The sequence below is a fragment of the Colletotrichum fioriniae genome (genome assembly GCF_027942845.1).
Source record: "Colletotrichum fioriniae strain IMI 355084 chromosome Unknown scaffold_6, whole genome shotgun sequence".
Lineage (NCBI taxonomy): Eukaryota > Fungi > Ascomycota > Sordariomycetes > Glomerellales > Glomerellaceae > Colletotrichum > Colletotrichum fioriniae.
The window spans coordinates 2540461-2567843 of NW_027076842.1; the positions used below are offsets into that span (position 1 = coordinate 2540461).

At 53.8% G+C, this 27383-nt stretch overlaps 5 protein-coding genes across 5 annotated transcripts; 2 read left to right on the forward strand and 3 right to left on the reverse strand.

The window, feature by feature from the left end:
- Positions 1 to 1678: 1678 nt before the first annotated feature.
- N0V96_006096 (uncharacterized protein) lies at positions 1679 to 3770 on the forward strand (the record flags this gene model as incomplete). The annotated part of the gene is made up of 2 exons (XM_053193969.2): positions 1679 to 2948; positions 3001 to 3770. The coding sequence occupies 2 exons, from the start codon at positions 1679 to 1681 to the stop codon at positions 3768 to 3770; spliced, it is 2040 nt and encodes a 679-aa protein (XP_053048545.2).
- A 215-nt stretch (positions 3771 to 3985) lies between these two features.
- On the reverse strand, positions 3986 to 4552 carry N0V96_006097 (uncharacterized protein; the record flags this gene model as incomplete). The annotated part of the gene is made up of 3 exons (XM_065757578.1): positions 3986 to 4138; positions 4220 to 4262; positions 4362 to 4552. 3 exons carry the CDS (start codon positions 4550 to 4552, stop codon positions 3986 to 3988), a joined length of 387 nt encoding a protein of 128 aa, XP_065613921.1.
- A 5724-nt stretch (positions 4553 to 10276) lies between these two features.
- mlh1 (DNA mismatch repair protein Mlh1) lies at positions 10277 to 12265 on the reverse strand (the record flags this gene model as incomplete). Its single annotated transcript, XM_065757579.1, has 3 exons — positions 10277 to 11872; positions 11932 to 12111; positions 12167 to 12265. The coding sequence occupies 3 exons, from the start codon at positions 12263 to 12265 to the stop codon at positions 10277 to 10279; spliced, it is 1875 nt and encodes a 624-aa protein (XP_065613922.1).
- A 2017-nt stretch (positions 12266 to 14282) lies between these two features.
- On the forward strand, positions 14283 to 14732 carry N0V96_006099 (uncharacterized protein; the record flags this gene model as incomplete). Its single annotated transcript, XM_053193971.2, has 1 exon — positions 14283 to 14732. One exon carries the CDS (start codon positions 14283 to 14285, stop codon positions 14730 to 14732), a length of 450 nt encoding a protein of 149 aa, XP_053048547.2.
- A 3812-nt stretch (positions 14733 to 18544) lies between these two features.
- On the reverse strand, positions 18545 to 20005 carry N0V96_006100 (uncharacterized protein; the record flags this gene model as incomplete). Its single annotated transcript, XM_065757580.1, has 2 exons — positions 18545 to 19748; positions 20001 to 20005. 2 exons carry the CDS (start codon positions 20003 to 20005, stop codon positions 18545 to 18547), a joined length of 1209 nt encoding a protein of 402 aa, XP_065613923.1.
- Between the last annotated feature and the right edge of the window lie 7378 nt (positions 20006 to 27383).

The window sequence follows — 27383 nt, forward strand, 5'->3', positions numbered from 1 at the left end:
AACACAGCGCGGATTGACGGCCCACGGGAGAAAGAGCACAGCAGGGATGGGATATTAGTGCACTATACATAGGTAGGCGCGGGCAGATACATGGCTCGGATGCCCGATCGAGGGAGAGAGTCCAGGCTTGTGTTCCGGGCCGGAAAGTTCAAACATCAGAGTTCCAGGTACGGAGTACCTTACGGATACACCTGCACCTGAAGTGAAGGCTGACGGGAGCCTGTAAGGTACCTTTTCCCCGCCCACTGCGTAGGGGCGCCACGCTAAGGTCAGGAACAGTACATTGCGTTCCCCAACCTTGTGAGACATTGGGGAGAGACAAGTCCAATTGACGTTCAACACCTCTTACCTGTCAAGTTAGGCATTTGGCAGTCGCGTTGATGGAACTCAACCCAGGTACGTCGCACAAGGTAGGTACCTACCTACCATAAGGTACCTTACTCCGTAGAATGATGGATGACACTGCTGTCACTGTGTCACACGCCCCTTCCTTGCTTGGGACACCACCAGACGGACGCCAAGCCGGACACTTTAAACACCTTTTTTTCAACGGTCCCCTTAACGGGCCTCACTTAATGCCACTTTTGCTTTTTACCTTTACGTCTCTCCCTCGATCCCTTTCTGTACAGCTGTCATTATCAGCTCTCTGTACGTACAGATACGAATAGGGACTCCGTATGGATAGTCTGTACAGTCTTCAGATCGCCGCTGGCTCTCGCTCGGTCTCTCTCGCACACGCACACGTACGACCGTGACCACCACCTCTCGAATCCTCGAGCCCATGTCAACCTTGACCCATCACGATCACTAGTACCCATCCAAAGCAAAAAGCAAGAGCAAGAGCAAAAGCTTCGCGATCGTCCGTCCACCCCCACCACGCGCATCTTCCTCCTCTTCCTCCGGGCCACGTCCGGACCAGCTCCACAGATCCACTACCCAGTACCCACCAAAGCTCGCGTCTGTGACATTGCACCACGCTGCACAGCCCAGCTGGAGCAGACAACCCTGGGATCTCAAATCTCTCGTCAAGGTCTGGCCCATCTAGGTGATCAATTGCCGGCAACGTTCCAACAGGGGAGGAAAACGAAGGGGAACCGCATGGGAAAAGGGGACCACTTGTTGTTTCCCACACTTGCGCCAACTTTCTTACCTTTCGTGTACGGAGTACGAACGAATACCTTGCGCATCGCATCTCACGGCATCTCTCATCCCATCCCGGCCAGTCCCATCTGATCCCGTCCCGCTGGCCCGCTTCAGCAACTGCGTCTGTTTCAACTGCTGTGCTGTCCTGTACGCTCGCTGCCCAGCTATAGCCTCAACCTTGCTCGCCCTCCTCCTGCTCTTGATCCTACTCCTGCTCCTACTCCTGCGTCAGTTACCCTTCAACTCTGCATCTGGAGCTCTCCAACGGATAACGCAGCCCAGCCAGCTTCTCTACGGTCTACCTACCACCTCGACAGGAAGATGTGAGACGCCCAACCCTCGGATCACCGCTTCCCCCTCCCTTGCAACTTTCAGTCCTTTTTCGGTGAACGTGTACCATCCACGCACGCTTCGTCTTACCTTCGCTTCCATTTCTCCCTTGCCCTTCTTACTTTCTTTCTTCCCCTCTTCTTCCTTTAAACTGTCCTCAGGCCCATCGCTGCTGCACCTCTCCGTCCCTCCCAGATAGAGAAGCATGCCGGATCCATGGCGCCAATTACGCTCCTTCGTTTTCCTCAGCGATGAAGAGATGGGGAAGAAGGACGACGACCACCACCGCCCTGGCGGCAGCGCCATCAAGAACCCCATGTTGCTTCGGAACAGGAACCCCCAATGGCAGCCCGCCGCCAAGATGCCCTCCCGCCGCCTTTTCCGACGCATCGCCTACCTCCTCGTCATTGCCGCTGGCCTTTGGTACCTCCTGAGCGATCTCTCCCTCGGTTTCGGCCAAAGACCCCCGAACTACATCTACCCGTACCCCGAAGACGCCTCTCCGTCCCGCGATCCCTCGTCACGAAAGACCGGCCGACTAGCTCAAGGTCAACCCATCCCGCCGGCCGCGGATCACGACTACAATGGCCCCGTCAAGTTCCATCGGCTCGCCAATTCGTTACACGCCATTGCTGCTACCAAGGGCAGCCAGCCCATCAACCAGAATGTCCTCTTTGCCGCCTCCAACTTGCACAGCATATCGAGCTTGCTGCCGTTCGCATGCAAGATGGGAACCGAGCTGAGGAGCTACGTGCACTTCGCGGTCATGAGCAGATCCGACATCAACCTCGACGAGCTTAAGAAGATTAATGGCGTGGACGATACCTGCTACATTATCTGGCACGATGCCCGAGCCGACTTCTCCCCCCTCTCGACCGACGCTCGACTCGAACAATCCGCGGTCCGCGCGCTGCGACACATCAGCACATACATGCATCCTCAAGCTATCATCATTGACGGCTCCGACGATGAATACGTCCCCTTCACGAAAGGCATGCGCGACGAGACGGGCAGGCTCAAGACCCCGCTGATTGAGCTTCCCGCTGGTGCCTGGACACATCTTTCGTGGCTGTCGAAGCTCGACAGCGCTTCCCTGGCTGCGTGGAACCAGGTCAGCGTCGACATCCTGATCCAGGCCCCGGCGAGCGGCTCCGGCAGCCTGCTGCGGCTACTCAAGTCTCTCAACGACGCCGATTTCACCGCCTTCTCGATCCCTCACCTCACCATTGAGCTGCCGCAAGACATTGAACCGGCGACAGCCAAGTTCCTCGAGACGTTCCGCTGGCCGCCGCCACACGTGCATAATCCCGGGCGCGTGCAGATGCTCTCACTGAGACATAGAATCCCACGACAGCGCATGACGGAGGAGGAGAGCTCCATCCGATTCCTTGAGTCTTTCTGGCCAACAACGCCAAAGTACTCTCATATTCTAGTTCTTTCACCGCAGGCGGAGCTTGCGCCTGGATTCTTCCATTGTTGGCCTACCCCATGTCACAAGAACTAGAACATCTAACTAACAATTACCAGACCTCAAGTATACGGTGTTGGAGTACCGCTACTCTCGCCTGACAACCCTGCAGAAATGGGATCAACGTCTGCTCGGTATCAGTATGACCACGCCTTCCATGTACATGAATGGCAAGAAGGACTTCATCGAGCCGACGGCAGACGGCGCAAACGATCTCGAGCCCGGAACTTCCTACCTGTGGCAGGCTCCCAACAGCAACGCCGTCCTCTTCTTCGGCGACAGGTGGATCGAACTGCACGGCCTCGTATCGCAAGTCGACGCGCTGCAACACGCGCGGGGTGCCGAGCCATCGCCGGCGCTGATTGCGGAAAAGCAGGTCAGCAAGATGTTCCCCTCCTGGCTGGAACACATGCTGCGCCTGTCCCGCCTCAGGGGCTACTTCACGCTGTACCCCAGCGCGGAGACGGCAGCCACGATCGCGACAGTGCACCAGGAGCTCTACCAGGCCCCCGAGGAATACGAGAAGGAAGGCGGGGAGGGTAAGAGGACGGCAAGCCTTTCCGAGTCAAGGTTTGGCTCCGGGTCCCTGGTTCAGACGATGGACACGCTGCCGAATAATGGCAGCCTCAAGCCCGCCAATGACCTCCCCCTGCTCGGCTGGGAAGGCGAGGGCACAAACCTAAGGCACATCTATCAAATGGCGATAGAGTACATGTTCACATGGCGCGAGCAAGTCGGCGGCTGCAGCAAAGAAGAGTCTCAGCGGGATCATGTGGATGGGTCCGCGAGGGATCTGTTCTGCACGCCTGATGGTAGACTAAAGGGTTAATGGAGAATATGCGGAGCAGGACCCGAAGAGAGAAGCCCCTTGATCAAGGGGTTTGAGAGAATTTTGTGTCAAGTGTATACTATATAGACCCTTTTTATATACCCACGGGATGGATGGATCATCAGCATGGACTGGCACGGCGCGACGAAGACAAAGGCACAAAAGGTGGGATACAAATAAGCGAATTGAGTTTTTTTTCTTTTTCTGCAGACTGTTCATCTCAAGACTGGTCCCGCCACAAAAGCTGCAGCTGCAGCTGCAGTGTCTGATGAGTCTTTCTCTTCCTCTTGAGAGTTTGCTGAGATCTTTGTGATGACGAGTAACACGACGCATGTTCCCACGATGCTGAGAGCCACCACGGCGAGGACCTAAGGTTTTCGAGTCAATATGAAGGCCAAGACCAAGAGTTGCCGTGTACATGAGGCCGGGCTTAGGTGAAAAGAACTTACGAGCTGCGTTCTCCATCCGGTTTGCACGATGGCTGCTTTGCGACTATACTTGTTGACAGTTTCTTACATATCATCAGCCATTTGCGCTCATTGCGGGTTCCGCAGTGAAGAGGTGGAACAGTGGGAAAAGGGGGCAGGGAACAGAGGAGGAGGAGGAGGAGGAGGAGGAGGAGGAGAAGACTCACTTATGTAGTTCCCGATCCCGAGACACAGACACGCGACGGCCAGGATCCAAAAGATGATGCCGAGGGGTTTGGCCATGCGCAGCTCGAGCTGGCTCGGTTCGGATTTCAGGTGGAAGGAGAGGACGATGGCGACGGCGACGATGGACATGTAGACTGAGAGGCGGAGGTAGCTGAGGAATGCTGTGTGGTGAGTTGGTGAATGGTTAGTGATTAATGTAGTTCAAATGATTTGTTACGATTCTTAGTTTGAGGTGTGAATAGGCAAAGAGACAGTCAGAAGAAGAGTGAGAGACGAAGGGCGTTGGAACGTACTCCTCTCATTCGCGCAGTGGTCGCGCGCATCGCTCGTTTCGTTTTGGAAGAGGAGGGGACCGAAGATGGGCCAGGCGAGGAATGTTGATTTTCCTGCGTGGCCTGAGCCGCTGTCAATGGTAATGAGTTGTCAGTTGAGATGAAGTTATACAGACGATGAGAACTTGATCAAGATCACGAGCCGAGTGAGCGAGAGAGTGAGAGAGTGAAGATATTGATACTTACCCCAGGTCGCCGACGTCAATTGGTCTCAAGAGTTCTGAGGGCCGAAGGGGCGCGCAGCAGTGAAAGGTTAGGTCCTCGTCGTCCATGTCGGGTCGCGAAGCCATGGCTGGAAATGAGTACACTAGATTGAGCTGTGATTGAATTGAGATGAAGACGAGTTGAAGACTTTGATTGCGGATCTAAGTGTATATGATGCTATGAGATTGAGGATATGAGTGATGGGAACTTAGAAGTCTGGGCGAGAAATGGGAACCGGATTTGATCACAAGCGCCATGTATGGTGTGATTTGAGCACTGTGAAGATTCTCCCACGCTAGGGCGTTATGCCAAGGAGTTGGGGCCGGCGCGGACACTGTGCGGCAACGGCGATCGGCGATCGGGCTCCACCTCGGCTCACCCGACTTACACTCTAGCCGACCTCGCCGGCGTTCCGTGGGACATCTTCTGCTCTTAGTCATGAGTGGAACAAACGATAAAGACCTAGCAATTTCTCAACGTCTTAAAAAAATAAGATCCCTCTTCTTCGCATTGGACTTCAGAATTTCTCGTTCATTGTTGGAGAAGTTTGGGCCTTCTTTGCTCCGCATAAGGATTTCATTGGGTCGTCCACCCAGGCGCAGTACGAAATCCAGACCTGGACTGCCGCTAGCGCCGTAGCAAAGATACCGAAGAGGGCCGCCACTATGAACGCGGCGAGAGCGCACTTGTACATGTGCCGAGGGGATTTCCTCCGTTCTGCGTAGCGCTCCCATCTAGTTGTCGGGGTTGGATCGTCGACCTCCTTCAGCAGGCGGGCAAGCCTTGGGGCCCAGTGCGGATACTGCATGTACAGCTCCTGAAGGTCATCGGGGTTCTTATTTTCAGCTGAAATTTCCAGCATTGTATGACCCGGCTCTAGCAGACCTGGGTCAAGATCTTCCCGCTGCACCCATTTCTCGAGTATTCGTCGGGATTGTCCGTCGCCGGAAGGTGGGAACAAGAGGTTAAGGGTCCTAAGCGTTTCTTCGAGGAGTGTCGGGGCAAGACAGCCACTTTAAATCGCGGGTTAAGTTCCAAGTCACCTGAGAAAGTTCCAAAGGTCAGGGCTTACATGGATACAGCTTCTGGGAAAGACTGGCTTAAATCTTCCCGGTCCGTCTTCAAAACCTCCAGGCCATGTTCGAGGAATGCGCGATGGTGGAACGCCAACAACGTCTTGAAACCTTCCCCTATAATCAAAGATAGGTGATCCGATAGCACGTCAGTTTCCTTTACAATGACCCTGGCGTTTTTAGCCAGGATATAAGCGCGGAGATTCCCCGTATTGATAGGCTGTGTAGGTATCCCTCCCGCAAAAGCCTGGGAGTATACACGTTTGAGAAAGGCTGTCAGTGTCTCTTCATCTTTCCATTCATGAACCCAATCACTTCCCAGTGCAGCCCCTTCTGGCTGGCATGCAGTCATGAACATGAGTCGCACAACGCACTCGACAATCGGCCCAATGCCATCCTGATCGGCTCGAGAAAGAATCGCCCCTTTTGTCGCTAGAGGAGCTGTTTTGAGCTCTATGAACGCTCTCTATATCTTGACTTCGTTGCAACGAGCTTTGCATGACAACATATGTTCTCCGTAGTATTTCAAAAGTCTCGGGCTTCGTGAGTGGTGCGTCGATGAAGCAGTGTCTCCAACGTTATTTGCCTGCATGCCATGCTCGCCTGACGCGAAAGAAGGGCACTGCATTGTATACCTTTTCCGTTTTGATGCGTACCATCCGAAAATGAGCTTCCCGGTCCAAGCCTGGAAATTGCGTTAGTGCTTTCAATTAATGAAGTCGCCGGCAAGGCTGTGTTGGTTGAGAATGGGGCGGGCGACCTCAGCTCAAGTACGCCAGGGGAGGGAGGTACTAATGCACCATTCGCGCCTAATTTGAGAAAGCCACTGGTCCTTCTTCCATTTTCAACTGCTCCGAATGTAGGTCAGCAGCACATGCAACCTCCTTGGTTGGGTGTGCCAAGCAGTCGAATCAGCCTACCTTAGTCGGATAGTCAGCCTCACGTGGATGGAAAAGGTACCCTCCTATCCCCCCCGTCGCTGGCCCCATTCCTTCTCTCTTCATTCACTGCTACAATAACGACGTCTTGCAGTCGCCATGCCTCAGAGGCCCACATTGTCAGCCAGTCTGAACGTGACAAAGGGCAATTCTTCGAATCATTTCCAGTCCTCCGATACTCAATACTTCCTCCTTGGAGGTGTGAGATTCCAATGGCGACTTTCAAGAGCTGTCAGGATTTTTAGATCGCCCAAGGGGGTTTGGAAAACATATGGGATAAACATGTCAAGGTTTGTCATGGCCAGCTTCGGCATAAACAGGCAGGGACTCGATGTCGCCGACTCCACCTTCTGCGATTTCTTAGAGACATTCGACATCCTCAAATCAAAATTCGACCCAATACCTTTTAACTATGCTTGCGGAGAAGATGCGGAAACAACCGAAGATCATCATGAAAAGCGAAAGGTCATGGATACCGAATTCTTCCCCGAAACCCATCAGTTACTGTCTTGTAATGAGAAAAATGAGCAGCCCGAACTGAAATACTCTCCAAGGCCTGGGAATAATGCCAAACAGGCGAACTGTAATCTCAACGTAATCATGGCAAGCGAGGCCTCGGACTTGCAGAAGCAACAGGCCGAGCGATGCCAAACCTCTGTCACTAAGCGTCGTGATGATGAACCCCGGACGACTAGCACCAGCGAATTGGAAGAAACTGCGGGACGTCATACATTGGACAGCCTGATCAGAGTAGTCGTAGAGCCGCACAGCTTCTGGTCGTTAGGCCACAAAACTGCCTTCGCAAACCCCAACATCGCATTCACCAACCAGGAACGGAACGTCTTGAACGCTTTTCGACGAAGACTGAAGGCACACAATACTGCATTCTATGCTAGCTTTGGACGTCAATTCCCAGTCATCAATCTGTTTCTGGTCTCCATAGAGCCCCGTTGGTGGCGACAGCTTGGCATACTCTCGCAGTCGAATTTCAGCCACAAGACATACATCTGCATTTCCGGCCTCGAGAAATTCGAAGATATCAGAGCATTCGACCGTCTCATGTCCAAGACAGGCCACAAACATCTCTACAAGCCCTTAGAACTGTGTTACGAGAACATACACATTGTTCGCTCAGCTATATCTGGCTTACATGGCATCAACCCCTCTGTCATGAAAACTCTGTGTGGCAGCTTAGTTACCTTCGAGGATGCTGGTGGCTCTCTAAGAACTTCAACCATAGGCGGCCTCATTGAGATTGACGGGCAAACGTTTGCTTTAACAACAAGTCATTGCCCAGAAGACGAGATCATCGCGGAGAGCCGAAGGGATGCCCCGTCTTTGGCTGACCTTATTACGGCGTTGGCGGATTCAGAACCTGAGGACGACAACTCCGTACAGCTTCGAACGCCTGAGTCTCTCTGGGGTTATCAAGAAGACGAAGATCTAGACTACCTCGCTATTGGATCTTCTACTCTGCGTAGCCTACAAAATGGGTTCCTGCCATCACAAGGCTCGGATGAAATATGGAACGATTGGAGCCTTATTTCCGTTGAGCCAGAACACCGCCTACCGAATATTGTACCTGACTCCAACGGCGATGTACAAATTACAGCTTTTAGCAGATTAGACACACTTAGCCTTCTTGATGAGAATCCTTGGTCCGTGTCGATCATCTCAGACATGAGCGGAGTGGTGTATGGTGTGCTGTCGCCGAATCCCTCATACATACTTGTTGGTAAGGACAACTCGTATGAATCGTGGACTATTAAACTCAAGAAATATGGCAAGTATTCTGTCTCCGTGTTGAGAGTTGCCGGTGAATATGTATCTCTAACACATTGCTAGATCTCCGAGCTGGTGATTCAGGCTCTTGGGTAATTCGACAAAGCGACTGCAGCCTCTTAGGCATGGTAGTAGCACGCTCAACTGGCTCAGCTTACATGATCTCCTGGGAAGGAGTTCAACACAGTATTGGAAAGAAAAGAGGTTTGGCGACAGACGCGGTTGGCTTGCCGGTATTTCTAAGCGATGCGGGTGTATCCCATACCCACTACCTGAGCCAGTCAACATCAGACACAATCAAGGATCTGCCGCAGCGACATCACCATCATGACCGAGACAATAAGTTGGAAATTTTCGACATCAGCAAGCTCTGGAAATGGCTTCGAAATGATCTTCTTTCCAGACAAGACCCAAGTAAATCACTGCAGTTTCAGATGGGTCCGATCAACTCTACGAAGGACCGTTTGGAAAAATACCACACCGCAACGCCCCAAAGCAGGGGATTTAAGTCGGAACTGCTTGTACATAACGCGGATATCAGAAGTTCGTTCAGTCCCGTTGTTCATTCTGTAGTTTCTTTCGTCATGTACATTCTTGACGTTGTGGGAGCTCTCTGGCGTTCCCCTCGTTTCTTGTTTTGTGCCAGCCTTTTGCTTCATTTTGGTTTAGCCATTGGTGGTATTGCTTTCCCTGGTATACATGTTTCAGGTTTTTGGCTGCCATTGTTTATTTTTACAGGCCTGTTTTTCTCATTCTGTATTTGTCAATTGTTTCCTACCCGTATGGATTCCTATCATAACCCCACCATGGACCTTGCCACTCGACCTAGGCCCGTCTACTCTGACTTGGCTTTGTGTCTATTGGTCCTGCTCGTGCTCTTTGATTACTTTATCATGGGTCACATGATTGCCTGCCAGCGTATACTTGCCGGCCTAGAGACTCCGTGAGTTTACCCCACGTTCCTATGCCTCATCGTACTGACAAGCTGAAAGCTGGGGCCTGGGGCTATCGTGGATAAAATGGCCCTAAGGGATTTAACGAAGTAGCGAAGTGCATGGTGGAAGGCTATATTGGGTTCAAACGCACAAGGGCCTGATGTTTTCTTTCTTTCTTTCGTAAAATATCTATACATATGTGGGCTTCCGAGGGTTCTTCATTTGAGTCGCCAAACCTCAGCATCTCTCAAAGACACGATACAAGCCCTTCAGATCAGCAACCTCCAGCACAGCAGCCTTCATCAACGACGTAGTCGCAACCAACCTCGCCTTGAAGGCAGGGAAAAACACATGCTCAATCGCGAAACGTACATTTCTCCGCCGTTCCGCAAGCTGATCATCGACCTTGGCCTCCTCCTCATTCTCGCCAGCCTCCCCACCAACTGTCGGCGGCAACTGCTCAGGCACATAGAAGGACGCCAGCTCCTTCAAAAAGGTATCAAAACACAGCTTCTCATCCTCCCAGTTGACGCAAGGTCCGAGGCGCAACAGGAAACGAGGCAACTTGACCATGGCGGGCGTGTAGCCCTTAATCAGGAGAGGGGATGGTGAGCAGCTCGCCCGCGGGGGAAACTTCGAGGGAAAAGTACTCGGTGAGCATCTCGCGCCGCTCAATCAGCTGGGCGGCTACCTTCTCGACAACGTCATCAATGTCAAAGTCCTCGTCGGGAGACTCGATGTTGGCCTTCTCCACCTCGGCGCCGATGCGGAGGATCTCTCGGAGGTCCAGGGGCGGCGTGAAGCGGATTGTACCAAAATTGCCAAAATCCGTCAGCCCGACTTGATAGCAGTACTCGTAGCAGGTCCGACCGTAATCAATGAGATACATCTTGACACCGCCCTGGATAGCGGCCAATCGACGGCGTTCATCGACGACGCCGACAAATGTGTGACTTGCAAAGATTTCTGTGAGGTCGTTGTGCATATCTTCCCTTACCTCGGCCCGGAGCTCCTTGACGCTAGTAAGCCTCATTGGTGCGAAGGGCCGATCGACCGTTTCGTACTGAATGTGCTCCGAGGCAGACAAGGCGTTCTCGTCAGCCACCCCGGCTGCGGCCGCAGCAAGCCCTGGTGACGCCTTGGAGGGCGTAGCGGCTGTGGCTGAGGGGAGCATGCTGGTGATTTTCCGCAAGCTCGTATCGGTACGGACGAGATTATTAGAGTTCCTCCGTGGTCTTTTTGAGCCTGGTGTCTCTCTTGCAGGCGTCGCTGGGGTGCCCTCGCCCTCGGCCTGAGGGGATATCTCCATCATCTGACCACCCGGTAGCAAGCTCTGTGTCATGAATGTGCGACTCGTGTCCACCTCTGCCAGCTTGGAGCGTATGTGCTCGCATATTGACTGGATTACGTCATCCTCGTTCAGGAAATGCACTTCTTGCTTCGTAGGATGAACGTTGACGTCGACTCGGGCAGGGTCGATCTCAAGGCTGAGGTAGATGAATGGACGGCCGCCCTTGGGTAAGAATGAGGCGTATAGCTGCTCAAGTGCCTTTCTTATGGTGGTTGACTCTACACACCGGTGGTTAATGAACAGGAGAAACGTGGTCTTCTTGATATTGTAGTTGGCGTTCGTGGCCCATCCAGTAGCCTTGAAGCCCCAACGATCTTCTGAGGTTGAGAACTGCATCAACTCGTTGGCGACACTTGAGCCGTATATCTGCCGTATTCGGTCGATTTCACTTGCTGTGGCTTGGATGGATACACTGGTGCCCGATTCGCCGTGCTTCTTGCAGGAGAAGCCCACTCCCTTACAGTGGATAGCGTAACGTCCGACAATGTCGATGATCTTATTGTACTCCTCAGCAGGCGATCTGAATGCTCTCCGACGTGTCGGTATGTTATAGAACATGTCTTCGACGCTGATCTGCGTACCCTGGCGCCCAGCGGTGGGCTTGGGATCAGCCGACTGGCCAGGCTTTGCGGGAGCCAGCTTGCCATCGAGGTATGTGGCACGCCATGCGCAATTCGAGTCTTTGGTCTTGGTAGTCACGGAGAGATGGGCGATGTGACTGATACTTGCGAGGGCCTCGCCTCTGAAGCCATACGTGGCAATGGAGGTAAGATCCTCAAAGGCGGTGATCTTGGAGGTCGTATGACGCTCGCAGAGGATCTCCATGTCTTCCCTCTTGAGCAGAGTCAGAACGAAAAGGTAGATCTACGGAGAGGACGCATAACATGTCGTACCTGAATACCGCATCCATTATCGGTGATTTGCAGGAGTTTGAGGCCACCTTCCTTGACCAGTACCTCGAGAGCAGTGGCACCTGCGTCAACCGAGTTCTCGATCAGTTCTTTCAGGGCATTGACGGGGGCAACAATGATCTCTCCGGCGGCGATTTTATTGACTACATTCTGATCGAGCGCCTGCGCATGCCTGTCAGAAACGTAGCACGCCGAGTAAGCGGCTCTTGCAACTCACGCGAATGCGACGGGGCCCTTGAGAGTCGTCCGGGTCTTCCTCCGCCTTCCGCTTCGTGCCAGCAGAAGGAGCGGGATCGACTTCCATGATATCGGCCATAGCCGTCTAAGGTATGGAGGGGTTCAATATTGCTAGTAGCCGCTACAGGGCAGTAAAATACCAACAAGTCGAGGCAGAAAAGCAGCTCAATAGCGGTGCATCCCCGCCAACAGCTTCACCCAGTCGAGCTGGAAACTGTGAATATGTACGAATTGGCAAGGTAGTCGAGTGGAGGGGTGAAAATGCCGACTGTCGGCGAGGAAGGAGTTGCGACTACTGGGCCCACTGATTCCCAGAGTTTGGCGCGTCTTCACGTGAGCAGCTGTTTAGTCAGCCCAAACCACTTTATTGGAGGTGATGGTGCCTGGAACCTACCTTACCTTACTTTGCTTACCTAAGGTAGGTACCTTACCCCTAGGTGGTAACTCAATGAAAGCTCTGTCGGGCACCTCAGCTCCCTCGGTACGTACCTTGGTCGCCATTTCTACCCACCGCATCCCACATCCACCCGCACGCGACAAGCAGTTCCACCACTATTATCACTAGTATTGACACCACTATTATTACTAGCATTAATATCTATCAAATATAGTATATTTTTCTACGTATATACCTGAGAAGGACTTTAATATAGAAAGGTAGTAATTATGATATGAGTAGTGAAAGGGGTACTTATCAAGACGAATAGCAGGAAATGCACATCACTTCAACAACCTATCAACCTCCCACCTGGGTTGCTGCAACAATACGCATCCTTGACAATGCCTCCAACCCCTACTACAATTTACCGTTCCAGTCCTTGAATCCATGTCGTCTTTACCGTTATCTAACCATTATGTACCTGTCACAACTCTGCCAAGTGGGTGACAAAATCGATTTCCGCTCGACATATGCAATCGATTTTGTCACCCACTTGTCTGCACAACATGGCACTCGGACCGACGCTTCTGACGCTGGTAGAAACCCATCCAGATAAGATGACGCTAGACTCCCATCGAATTTGCAAGACTGAGACACGGAAAGATCATTTCTGATCGATCTTCGAAGTCGTGCTCTACGGATAGTAACTACACGTTCCAGGCTTCGATCCGGGGCTTATCCATCAGCCCTGCAAGCATAGATCACCAGTGACCCAACCAGGGACTGTCGATGTAGTCCATCGATCAGATTCACCAAAGCCACCACCATTGGCATCCATCGCGTGGAGGCTGTGGCGGCGTTCGACACCGAAAGTCTCCAATATTCAAGAAAAATGTGACCCACCAAGCCTAGTCAGCCGGTACAAATAAAATCACATTTGCATCCATTCTACTTCGTCGAAAACGCCTTGGACATCTGTCAACCAGTTTGCTTCCCAGAAGCTTCGCAGAAACCCCCGAAGAAGTTCATTCCTCGAAGGGTGACTCAGACAACGGCGCACTCCGAGACATGCCCTGACCTCGGCCTAAAATGAACGCCTTTGTTGTTCGCTGGATAAACGTCCAATGGGACAGAGAAGCGCAGACATTTGCCATCTCTTGCACTTTCATCTAAAGCTTCGGATACCGAAAGTCTAGCCTCATGATCATGAAATCTGGCGAGGCACCCCAACCCACGGCTTCTCGCATGAAGTTGGCAAACAGGGCTTCTCGCGCACAAATCGCTACTGTTACCACCATAAACAACCGGCCGGCACATGGTGGTCGTTTGAGAACCGTGCACTTTTCTCGGAAGTGGCCAAAATATAACGACAAGCGTCCGAACTGCCCGCACCAGGGCTGGCCGCCTGAGCATCTGTGCAAAGATTGCTGTACCCTCTTCTTGGACCATTGTCAGTCTAACACTACTTGATCAACTCCACGTACACGACCAGCGGCGCTTGCCATGTCCAAAGACGAGCCATCAGAAAGCGCCGTAGGTGACGGCGTGGCCTCGACACGCGCCCATCTCTCGAGTGCGAGGTAAGTTGGCACCCCCTGGTCCCAACCAAACCCACCACTGCCACTACGTGCATGGTTGTAGTGTCACGTCTGACAGCGGGTCCAGCGGATGGAGCTCGAGACTACCTTCACCAGATCCTATTATTTCGGACCCAACCATGACACCCGGCCGGCGTATCCCCCGAAGTCCTCTTGCTCCTCTGTCTCACGCTGAGAGCCTGATGGACATGCAGATCCCTCAACCGTCGGAGTCACTTCAGGTCGGCAGGAAACGGGACATTGATGAGGTTTTTGACGATAGCACGCCGCCGTCGCCCGATAAGCTACAACGCGAGCTTGATCAGCAGCATCACGAGGCCAAGGAGGCCATGAATACCGCTCGCAACTTGACAACGAATACATCGATGTCTCTTGACACCCAACCGCAAGCCCGGGAGTCAGACAACAAGCGGCGCAAGACACTCGCCTACCGAGTCAAGCCTCCTACTCGCAGTGCTAGCCCGCACTACGGGCATGGCTCCGAGCATGGCCACGAGGATGACAGCGGCCGCCAAAACGCGGTCGAACGACAAGCCAGCCGCGACTCAAACTCTTCAAAAAACGGTTGAGAGGCGGGCGTTTGCTGCCGCCACCATTGAAGCATCAACCTGTCCCATGGTGCCATCCATGCAGGAACAGGACGACCTACCGCCCAACGTCCACCGGCAACGCAGCATCGCCCCTCTTCTTATCAGAGTCTAGTATCCGTAGGGCCTCCCAGTAGACCTAGTATCCCAGCACCTCGCGTGGTTTGGATGCCTGTCGTCCTACAGTATCTTTCGGAATGCTTCTCGCCCTCAGCAGACGGCGCCAAACCCTGATTACGGAGGCTCGCGAGCAATACGGCAGTGGAAAGAAATCCTCCTCATCTCTTGACCCCGACAGCGAGCATTGCGAACACGTCTGGCAGCTGTCGGCCGGCGTTGATAGTGCGACTAGCTTTCCCACGTTGCGGTTTAGCGGCCGGCACTGCCACTATCCGGCGCGCCCCTCCCTCATTTCCTCCCCCCAACTCCTCCAAGCAAACGTGCGGCCACTGGACCTGGCTGCCATGCGAGGCCCGTTTCGAAACAACCTTAACCGTATACGCCTTTCCCATTTGCGCTGCAAACGACAACTGCTCAGGGTGCCGCAGAGTCCATTTCAGGAACCTTCACCTCCCCCTCGCGACCCTTCCGCGGTCTAGCGCGCTGGAGACAACAAGAACGTAGAGGGCCGAATCCAGTGAGAATCATGAAGATCCTTCGGCAGCGCCTCTTTTGTTTCAGGTCGACGCTCTCAAGATGGTTTCCTTTTCGCATCGGGATTTTCTTCTTCTCCTCGTCGACATTCTCTCGCCGTTTTCTCCGCAAGATACTCTGCAGAGTCACTCGAGCAGCACACTTCAACGCCTCGTGTTTGCACTTGACGGCGTCTTCTCCCTTCCCGGAATAGCAAATAGACAATTACAAACCCCTGCCGCGTCTTGCCGCTTTCAGCTGTTCGCATCCACTACGCTTCCCAATATGTCCATCAGCGTTTCAACTTTGGGTGGTGGTCTCCGTCGCTCGGACGAATGCGAACATGTGGTGGTGTCCTCTCCCGCCGGCAACCCAAAGTCTCAATTCTCAACCATCAGGAATACTGCCTCGTTTCTTTTCGCCAGCAAAGCACACCAATTCAAAAGCTTCTCACTTCCCTCAATCTCCTTCGCTTCCGCTGATCAGCTGAATGGTCAAGGGTGTTGTCCGTGGTTTTCAATATTGGACAGGTATACCCACCGAAAAAATGCACAATGACCGAATGAAAAACTCTTTTGGGCCACCAACAATCTGCCCGGCTCCGTCTCGGAGATTTTTCTCAACCGTAACGAGCAACCTCCAGTGCCTCCCCCTGCACCTCTTCATCCCATTCCCCTGGCTGGTGCCTCGATGGTTGGATCCACTGCAAGCCCGTTTTGTTTCGTTTCGTTTCCTCGCTCGTTTCCCTGTCCCTCCTTTCGGTTGGGCCTCTGGGGTAAAATAAAGGGACGCACGAACGACTTTCGACTACGCAGGAAGAGAGACAAAAAGAGAGAGATGCCCGGGGAGGGGGGCACTGAAGACGACGGTCAACTCAAGGTCCCCTGAGCATCACATCTTTTTCTCTCTCACCTCATCTCTCGAGTCCCGCTCAGTCTGTTACTCTCTTACTTTGTTGGGGGACGCTGCCCACATTACGGCACACGATCGAAGGAAAGATCTGCGGGAACGTCGACGATGAAGAAACGGACATACAAGTCCATCATCTGACTGCATGAAGACAGCTCGCCCTTCAGATTGAGTAGACCAGCGCTGCCACAGACGCACAAAACCAAGCGCAACAGTCGAGCCAATACCGAAGACACGGAGAGACACAGAGCTGTCAGAGACTATGACTCGAGCCAATGGCAACATCAATCCATCCCGAACGTCCAAACAAGAACCATGGACCTCCCGAGGAAAACTCCCGATAATCCCTCCCCCCTCCACCATCCTCCTCTTTTCCCTCCCAGTCTCCCACTCTCTTCCATCCTTGGCCCCATCTCATATCGCCCACTCTCGCTTCTCATCACCTAAGATCATGGATTATATGCAATGGTTCATCGGCAAGAAAAGGAAAAACGGGGCCCAAACCAGACCGAGCGATTATCATCCATCCTCACCCAATGCTTCAAGCGGGCGGCGGCACCAGTTCAATACCAGGGCCGGATTATACCCTTCAATGCGGGTGCAACTAGGAGCCACGCGAAATGACACACACTTCCTCATGCACCACTTGCGTTGGACACAAAAGGACGCAAAAACGCAACGCAACGCACGCAGATGGGTACATTAAGACGCACGCATCCGCATCCGCATCCGCGTCCGCCGACTGGGCGCCTGAATGGGCACGGGCGAGCTTTTGCAAAAGTGGCAGATTTGACTTGCGCAGTAGACTGCAGAGAAGAGAGAGCGAGGCAGGGGTAGCCAAAGGGGAAACGAAACGTAGGATGGGGGGTTCGAGTGAGTGACCAATCCCTTTTCATTGCAGTCTTATGAACCAAGGTGGTTTAAATTATCTACGGGCCTGTCATTGCAGTGGCAGCCGAACATCGTTCTTTGCTCTAGCCTCTCTTTTTTCTCTCTCTTATACAACGGCCGCCTCTCTCTTTCTTGTCCACCCCCTCTTCCCTTCCTACTCCTCTTCCCTCTACACAGTATTCACCTCCGGCCGGGATCTCGCAATATTGTGCTCTCCCGAGCATCTCGCTCCTATGTCACCCTCCCGGTGCACATTGCGCCTCCACCGCACTCCCGCAACATGAAGCATGGAACACCCCTTCATCAACGCTCCATAGCCTTGGCTACGATAAAAACAGTTCCACGGGTTGACCTGCCGGAATTGCGGCAGATGCCCTACCGCACTGACCCCTTCCCGATGGTCTCCGCAATTCCCGGACCTGAGTAATGGGGCAACTCTCCTGTCAAAAGTCTGCGACCTCGCCCCCTTCCCCCGCTCATCTGGCCATGTCCTCCTTCAAGTAATGGAAGCAAACAAAGAGTTGTCTTGTCGCTTCTGGGGTTGTTCGTCGAGCTATCGTTGGAATCAGCCTGTCGTCGACATCGGACTTTTCGAAACCCTGGACTGGGCACTCATCATCATCATCCCGGACGCCATCTTCACGACGTCGGATATTACCCACATGAGCCTAAGTTAGACGACGACAACGACAACGACGACACTAGGGCATCTCAGCAGCAAGGCGACATGAATAGAGCAACACGATAGTTATCAAGGAATCGCCGGTTGGGCCTTCTTTTCTTTGAGGGATATAACAAGAAAACGGTATCTTGGGTCCAGACAGCAACAAAGACACGCATATGACCGCCCCATGGCTCCTCTCATTTCGCCGCCAACATCTTTTTTTTGGAGACGACGGGCCATATTCCTACACTCTCCAACATCATTCAGCATTGGATTGGATGCAACAACAGACGCAACCTGCCCTGCCCAGGAAATCGAAGCCAAAGAGAAAACGCCCAAACGGATGCCAAAATGCCCCAATTGGAAGCAGCAGGAAAGCAGTATGTGCAGGGGGTGAGCAAAAAAAAAAAAGCAAAAAAGTTGGTGGTTATACAAGTGGTATCTCGTGACGGCTCGTGGCCGCCGGAAAAACAACAACGATGGGCCCGAAGGCAGACATGGAAACGAAGGGAACTCGATACAAGTACAAGAGACGGACCACTCAGAGACCGCCCATCTCAACACACGGTCAAAATGTCAACGGACCGGAAGTTGGTCTCGAATGCAGCCTCAATCGACACAGCGGAGGAGAGGTACACCGAGCTGATTGAAGGAATTATTATCGACCACAACCGCTAGGGCGGCAGGAAGTCATTAATCATTGCGGACGTCGTTGCTGCGCGTCCGGCTTCTCGAGCAGGCCACCGATATCGACCCGTCCGGATCGTTCATCCCTTTGCCAGGAAGATGATTCTAGCTGAGGAGGTTGGTGGGGCCCAGCTCGAATCGGAGGCAACTGGAAAGATGGCTGCGGCGGCCGAGTGGTCGGCGGCAGCTCACTGCGAGGGATTTGGTACGACGAGGGTCCGCTGGCGTACTCGGGACGACTGGGCGAGGCCGCATAGGAGGGCATGCCAGGACTGATGCCGGGGCTTAGACCAGAAGCCATGTGCAGAGGCTGGCCAGGGGATGGGCGCGGCGCGAGTGCGCCTTCTCCGAATCGAGGTCTCGGCTGCTCGAACGTGGCGGAGACGGGGGTATGCTGCGCGTACGCCTGCTGTTGGGGCGGATAAGGATACGGCACCTCGCGTGCATGCGGCGATGGCGAGGGATACGGATACCGCGGTGCGGCGTTGATGAGAAGGACGATGAAATAAATCGATTCACGCTTGGCAAGCCCCAGACGCACGGAATACGACCTCGGCTGTCCATCGCTCGCCGCGAAAACGAAGAAGTCTTGACGATCGAGTTGGAACCGCGAAATCTCATCGGCCTCGAATCGCAAAGAGTCGAAAATGCGCTCTTGCTCCTGCCTGCCGAAGATGGGAGGTAGGTAGACCGGGTCCTTTCTTGTTCGCTCTTCTTGTATCTGCCGTTGATGGCTCTGAAGCTTTTCGCGCTCACTGGGCACTACGATGTCAAAGAGAGAGCGACCTCTGACGTTGGCAATACCGACGGCATCAGCAAAAGCCGGCGAAGCACGCGCAATTTCCAGCTCTGTCGTCAAGAAGATGACTGGCTCGGGCGCACCGGACGCGAAAGACGGGGGCTGGCTGTACAGGTTCGCCTCGCCCATGGGAGCTCTGTCCAGATACCGAGGCGCAATGGGTTCGCTTGGTTGAGACTTTAGAACGCGATAGGAGTGACTGCCTCGGATGGGGTCATCGTACCCTGAGATAGGAGTGCCAGCTGAGTAGTGGCTCAGCGGCGGTCTCCTTGCTGCCGCGGCGGCGGCGGCATCCTGGGGATGCTGATATGTCGAGGGGCCATAGCGCGCTTCTCGGTCGTCTCTCAGCCGCGGGCGGCCACGCTTTTTGTGTTGCACGTCAACGCAGGCGTCTTCCTTGCCGTTGCTTGTGCATCTCGAACAGGGTCGTTGAGCTATTTGTCGCAAGAGCACGTCAGCGAAACTGTCATCCGGTTGTGGTGTTCTCTCTCTCTCCACACACTAAAATGAAAGAAGAAAAACACGCAAGCGCACGATCCAAAGCTGTTGCAAGTGCAAAAGCGGCAACCTCCAGCACCACCTGTCAAGCAAAAAAGCTTACATGACGTCTTCCAACGGGCACTTGCTCGTCAGTCGCGTGGCTTAGACATTTGGTTGCTTTTCCCACCCCATCCGCCCCCAGCTGCCATGCGTCGCATCCGACACGTCAATGACACGCTAGTTCTGTCCACTTGGATCATCCCGCGACCAGACCAGACGGAGCAGCGATCGACCAGCCAAGTCCACCCAGAAAACGCAGACGAAAGGGAAAATCGCCTCCGCTTTCTGTTTCAGACATGGCACAATCGATAGTAACCACACCCGGTCCAACGACACGCGATTGGCGAGTTCACCGCATCCCTAACCATAATCAAGATTCGAGGGTCGCTCCCGGGGGTGCCGGCTGTTACCCGCCAATCTTCCCAGAATGCCGGGCCGACACTCCGGAGCGAACGGGTCCAGGAACCAGACGGCGCAAGAACGGGAGTGGTTGGCTGATCGCTTGGTTGTGAGAATGGGAAAGCTGGAGGAGCTGAGATACCCGGCGCGGAAGTCTGGCCAGAGAAGACCAATACTCTCTGCTAGGATTGACGCCAGTCCTGTTGGGCTCACGGACACCTGCTCAGCTCAAGTAAGACTTGGTTGACAGCCTTTGACGGCATGCGCCATCCATCTCAACTCTCCGTCCGAGTTTCTGCGAATGATCCTTCCAGACGGGATCGTCTTCCCCTCAGCATCGGTCTCAGGTCAAGGGGTTGATCCCTGCGCTGCTTCGAGTGTCGCACGCACGTACGCCGTGCTAGGTTAATGCCGCGTCCAAATTCACTCTCGGAGCCTCTCGACGGGTACCGATGTCAAGTGTTGTTTCCCCCCAAAGATTTTGGAGCCGCATGCGCCTGGAGGCTGCAGTGCTGGTTCCTTGCAGTCCGCGGGAGTTTCCTCTTTTGGTCGATCCCCCAGCCAAGGGACAATGCAAAAACGGCAGCCCGAAGAAAGAAAAACGCAAAAACGCAAAAATCAAAAATAGGCTAGCTAGCCAGCCAGTCGTACGTACCGTCGCATCTAGACTAAATGTCAGCGTCACCGTATCGAGATACCACCGCCCGTTTCACTTGAGATATCTGCGGGGAGAATGGTAACCTACCGAAGATGGGCTCGTTTACATGGCACACAGGCTGATGCCACATGGCCCTTTGTCTTTCTTTGCGTCTTGGGAGACGTATAGGGACCGCTGTCCTGGGATGTCTGCGACATGGTCGTCGCATAGCCATGCTGATGGGGTCCTGTTGGCTGTGGCGGCGGTGGTCCAGACATTTGCATGTAGGGCGGAGGAGGCCGCTGCTGCATGACTTGGCTTGCCTGGCTCGCCAGATGTGCGTATCCTGAAGGCGTAGTCCGCAGGTGGTCGTCGGGTCGAGGGTATGAGTAAGGCATCCTATCCTGTGGTTCGGCGTGATATGATCGGGGCTGGGGCGGCGGCAAGGAATGCGGCGGAGGTGGAGGTCCTCGGTAGTCGCCTTGCGGTATCGTCGTTGGCGGCAGTCCTCCCCGGTAGGCATTTTGCGGGCTGGTGGATGGATAGCCACCATGCAGTTGCCCTCGGTCACCAGCCTCTGGATTTGGCTTGGGCGGAAGAGGAGGAGACCCTGACATGGGCGGGGAAGGATATGCTCTGGGTCGAGCAGGAGTCTCGGACTCTGCTCTTGTTGGCGTTGCCCAGGTCAGATCGAGGGCGAATCGCGCCAGATCGGAAATGCCTCGGCGCTGGCCGAACGAGGTAGACGACGTATCGCAATCGCTACTTATGGCTTGCATGGATGTTGTGATGCAGCTTCACTGGGCACCCGGGTCGAGAGCTCCCCACGTCTTCGTTCAGACGACGCCTCGTTTCCCAGAATGTTGCGAAAGGCCGGAACTATCGCGTGGACGCTATCGGTGCGTCGTATGCTGTTGTCGATATTCTGAAGCTTGTCGTCGCGCTTTTTTTGCGTGCTCCAGGTCCAAATGATAAACCCCTTCTTTTCTTCAAGTCCTGTTGAACTCTGTGGCTCCGCTCGAAAGATGCCTTTTTCTTTTGGTTGGATCAGTCGAATTCCTCCTCCTGTCCACACGGTCTCGAAACACTGGTCCTGGTAGGGACAAGAAAGCTCTTTCGTGGTTTCTGAAGAAATACTCGATATGGCGAACAGCGAAAGCTTGAACCAGCGGGTATTTTAAAGACAATGCAAGTTCGCGCGCCGTCTTTAAACACTCAACCGGGCGTTCGTGCTAGGTGTGAGAGTCCAAAGAGAAGGCCGATTCAGCTGTGCTAGGAAAGCAGGCCAGGAATGAAAAGATGCAACGTCCGATGCTGTAAGACGATGAGGCTGCTGTAACAGGACGCTCGCACAATGATCCTCCAAGCCCCAATGAAGCTCCTTGCGCGGCGATGCTGGCGGGTCGTCGAGCGCGATGCTGTTGCGGGCAGTTGCAGAAGGTACCACGACAGAACCTCAGGCACGGGATGCGGAGATGGAAGGTTGGATACCTGCGTACCGGCGACCTGTCTTTGGGTACGGATGTATAAGTGATGAAATAAGAGAAAGAGAAGGGCGGAAGTAGAGAAAGGGAGGAAGACGATGTAGATCTAGTCTACCCCTAGCCTCTTTTTGTCTCTCCGATTCTCTCTCCTCTCGGCGGCCGGAATAAAGAAGCGTTATTTCTCGAGGGCTGGATACGTTGGAGAGAAGGACCCATAGGCTTTTTTTTTTTTTTGGGAACAGTCGATCGGTGGCTCCCGGTCGGTTTTTGTGTGACTGGAGGCAGGCTTGCTAGACCTACGAGGGGAGGGGGCAATTGAGATGAAGCTAGGGTGTGGTTCAGGGTTGATCTGGTCGAGGAAAAGGTAGGCCAGGGAACACCCTGGTCGACGTCTTTAGAGTGGCTGCTAATCAAGGGTAGAGGGCTATGCCATCACGATCCCCTGTTCAACGACAATTCTCCGCGCATCTGTGTGTGAGAGGTGTGTGTGAGTGTGTGCAGATTGGGATGAGGTAAGGTACAATGCTTTCTGCGAGGTATCCCTCTTGAGTGCGAGGGAACGGGAGGGGCGCGTGTTGGAGAGAAAGGACAGAGTGAGAGAGGGTGTGAGGAAGTGAGTATATGAGAGTGAGAGAGAGTGTGTGTGAGTGAGAGAGAGGGAAGAAAAATCATCAACCCAGCATTGCCAGCCGTGGGCAGCAAAAAACAGAAAACCAGTAACTTGAAGCAGTCAGTACGGTGGCCAGGGGAGGAGATGATAATATTGGTTGACGGTAGCGATGGCGATAGTAGCGCTGGGTCTGAGGGTTCCCGGATGAGATTAAACCAGGCACGTATGAAGCCACAACGTAATAAGACAGTGGGGGAGACGAGAGTCAGTTGGGCCACAGTCCAGTGAAAGGTGAGTGAAGGAAGATGCGGACACAGGACGGGACCGCGGGCGTGGCCAGGGCCAGAGAAAGCTAGCAGGACTATCCGTAGAGAGAGCGAGAGAGAGGGGACGGAGAAATAAGATGCAATAATAATTTACGGTGGAAATCAAAAGGGCTTCATTGCGTCTGCAGGCTCTACCTTACTGTGTTTCTTCCCTACCACAGTATTTCACTTTTTGCAAGTTAGCAGTGACGGCCAGTATGCAGCGTGCAGAGTACCAAATTTGATTGGGGATGCGAAGGAGGGATGGTTCAGGTGGGAGTGGACAGGGAGGGGTGAACGTTGTCTCGAAAGTCGGAGCCGGTAGCAGATGGCAGATGGCAGGATGGGTATGTACAATGTAGCCGGGAGCCAGGAAGGAGGAAAAGAAGACTGACTGGTGGATGCGGATGGGGGATGGATGGGATGGGACGAATTTCGTACAAGGATAAGATGGGATGGATGGGTGGAGGGTACGGATACCTAGGCGAAGATGTATGTAGATGGAGGGGGAGGAGACAGACCAACACCCCGGGGGGTTAACTCTCCAAGTCAAGGTATATCCATACTTCCTACACTAGAAAGGGCAGAGACCAAGCCAGGATGAAGACAGGCAGCGGGAGAGAGTGGAGGAACTGTAAGATTGACTTGATATCGACGGTATTGAAGAGCGAGCTTGGAGGGGTGTGGAAGCGGCAGAGAGTGGGGAAAAGAGATCATTGAATCTGCGAAAGAAAAGAAGCAAGTAATGAGCCAGGAGAGTGAGGTGAGTGAGTGTACATACGGATACACAGTTGGGAATGCAGGCGTTGGAAAGGATGATCGATCTTCCTGTGCTAATTAGCTTTGATCTCTCGAGTACCTTGCAGATAGAAGAACTGTACTCCGTACCTAAGGTAGCTAACCCAGGCACGCACAGCAGGACAAAGAACATGAACAACAGTTGACAGCCCATGTGGCCATGTGTGCTATGGCTCATTTGGAGAGGTAAGGCAGAACGAGACGACACCATTCGAGCCAGGTATATCGGAATACGTACTGACGGAACGCATGGCAACGCTCGAGCCAACGTTGTAATCGCTGCACATAGGTTTGCGGCGGTGGCTGCTGATGCTCGTGGTAATGATGCCGGTGGTGGTGGTGGTGTCGGTAGCCCAGGGTCCAGGGGGTAAGGTAGCGGTAGGTAAGTAGGTAGGTAGGTAGGTAGGTAGGGGGAGAGACAGATGAGCGGATGTGGGTGCGTGGAACTGGACCACGGGGTGAGTGACATGGGGGGAAGAAGAGGAAAAGACACAACAAGAGCCGGGGGGAGGGTGTGAATGCAGCAATGTCGACGGGGTCGAAAGAAGGTTGTGGGATATGTGGAGAGGCGAGCGGAGGGATCGACCTGTGAGCGCAACAGAGAGATGAGATGACGGGTCTGAGACGGTGGCATTGAATGGAAGAAAGACGTACGCGTAGCCTCGCACGACGGGGCAGCTGTCGAAAAACAAAACCATGATAGGGATGTAAGAGGTTTGATGCTCATCAGATGTTGCAGCTCGCGAGGCCGCTGGGGATGGAGGAGATTGGAAAGAGAGGAATCATCCGTATCCGTAATCATGCTTTGAATGGTGAGGTAAGGGAATCTGCCATCCATCCTCGTCAGCTACTACTCTTGGATACCTTACCTTACCATTGTCATGGGGCAAGGACCACGGTATCCGTACGTGAGGTGCCGCCCTCGGAGACCGCTGTAAGGCAAGGTATGTCGGACAACGGGTAAGAAGGCAACTTACTGTGGTATCCGAACGGAGTACCAAGTAATAGCGTACGAATATTGATAGGTAAGTCGAGGAAGGCAAGGATACCGAACATGCTCATGCTTGAGGGATGGAATGCGGCTATGGCAGCGTGGCAGCGGAAGGAGAAAAGGTGACAGGGCGCTTTCTGGTCCCCCATCCACGTTCGTTCGTTCGTTCTCTCCGAGCTTGGCTTGCCCTGGTCACATTTCCCTTGTGAGTCGTTCCTGTGGTCCTGTGGTCCTGTGGTCCTGTCCCGTCCAGTCCTGCCATGCCCTGTCCTGTGCTGTGCCGTCCGATGTATTATCCGTCCGCGTCCGAGCCCTGGCCTGTCATCATCCTTGAGCGGCTCGAGGCACGTCCGTCCTCCTGCGTGTCTGTCTCGGATGGTCCTTTGAGTTGTCGATACGATGAGAGACATGATTAAGGTATCCGTGGACTGGGCAGGGAGGATGTCTTACAGTCTTAGCGGCCACTAGGTGGCACCTCACCAAAGACACACGGCACGTTGCAGTCTAGCGCTGCGCCAGCGAAACCGACGCGGATGTACGTACGGAGTACTGCGTACCTAGACTGTGGGCGCGGATGCGGATGCGGATGTCGATACCTAGCTAAAGTACGGGTAGCTCAACGAGCACATCAATACGTCAGCTAGGCCGAGGCTTGTCCTTGGTGTGGACGAGCTCTGATGTCCTGGCGAGATACTAGTCTAAGTTGCAACTGCACACAAGCTCAGCTAGGTCGGCATCAGTGTGGGATCTGTGCCTCGCCTCATTTCGGGCTCTCCACAATACACACAGCAAAGCCCATGAATCCGCGGTACACTGTGGCGTAGATGCAGTGCCGTCAGTCTCCGGCGGACATTTGATGGGTGCTCCCGTAACTCATGGCTTCGCAGACTCGCCCAACTATCCAACTTGGTATCTTTACGGATACCGAGGCGCTCTCCCAACGAAGAAGTCGGAGGTGTCCCAAATCATCGGGAGTCAGAGTCTTGTCTAGACTACGGATCCCGTCGCATTCCTTGTCCTCAGCTGGCCGGGAAAGAAAAGGTATTAGCAACGATATCGTAGGGACGTTCTCTAGTAACCTCGAGGAAAATAATCGCCGCGTCGTATTTTCTCTTCCAGCCGCCTTCCATGGGTAGTCCTTCTCCAGCGCGGCCGTTCTCCAAATGAAAGTCTACCTGCCCCAGGGTACCCATTCTGTGGCTGGCGGCCAGGCCGGCCGGGCAGGGCGAGCTGACTTTTGACGGGGGCAGAAGGCTGAGATGGGGATGCAACTGGAGAATGAGAATGAGATGGAGCTAGAAGCCACATTGTGATACCTAGTCACCTAGCATAGAGGCAAGCCGGGTTGAAGGGTCTTGAGAGTTGAAGGTCAACGCTGCTAGTGGAAGGGGGGACAAGACGTTATAGGCAGTGGACCAGGTGTATTCGTAGACGGACGGCTGTGAGCGAGGAACCTTGAAGAGCCACAGAGCCAGCTGTCACCGTTACTCTCCACCATCCATCCACCTTGGGCTTGGGCTCCCAGCTCCTAGTTCTTACTTGTAGTAGCTCGCCGATTGACGTGCGGCCGTGAGCAGTGCGCGCGCGCGCGAGAGAGAGAGAACTTGTGTGGCTGTGGTTGTGGTCATGACCATGGCCGTGGCCGTGGCCAGAAGCAGGGTCGTGCGCAGGTGAGAAGGAAATGACTTGTGGACAACAGTCTGCAGACAACCTGGATCGGGCGGCATGGTTGGATAGATCCGGCCACGATCCATCGAAAAAAGAAAGCTGGGCCATCTGATGACGGTTGAGACTTGAGGGTTTACAGCGGAATCCACGCCTTGACATAAGTTACTCATTCGTACTGAGTAAGGAGCAAGGTAGCAGAGCAACCCAGGGCCGGCTGTTCGTCTCTTTGTCAGAACTTCAGAAAGCAGGTGCATTGGCTACTTGCACCATTAATATGCTTTCAGTTTGATTATCAGAGAAAGGTACCGCGTGTGATCAAGATCGAAAAAAGACTTACGAGTCTTCGTACTCTCAACATCAATCGCTGCCTCGCCAGTTGCATGGGCAAACGCACAGTTCTTCCCAGTATCGCATCTCGAGTGCTAGCTGTATCTATTCGCGAATGCTTCAGGTTCACTGTATCAATCGCTATTATTTACGCCAGAGCCTGTGGAGGGGGAGTGGTCTCTCACCGGCTGGGGGTGACGAAGCTCAAACCGAAGCAAATTTGCTGTGCAACGGAGAAGGCCAGACGTCACCTGCTGGTTGCTGCCCTGCAGGGACAGGGAGGTGCAAGGT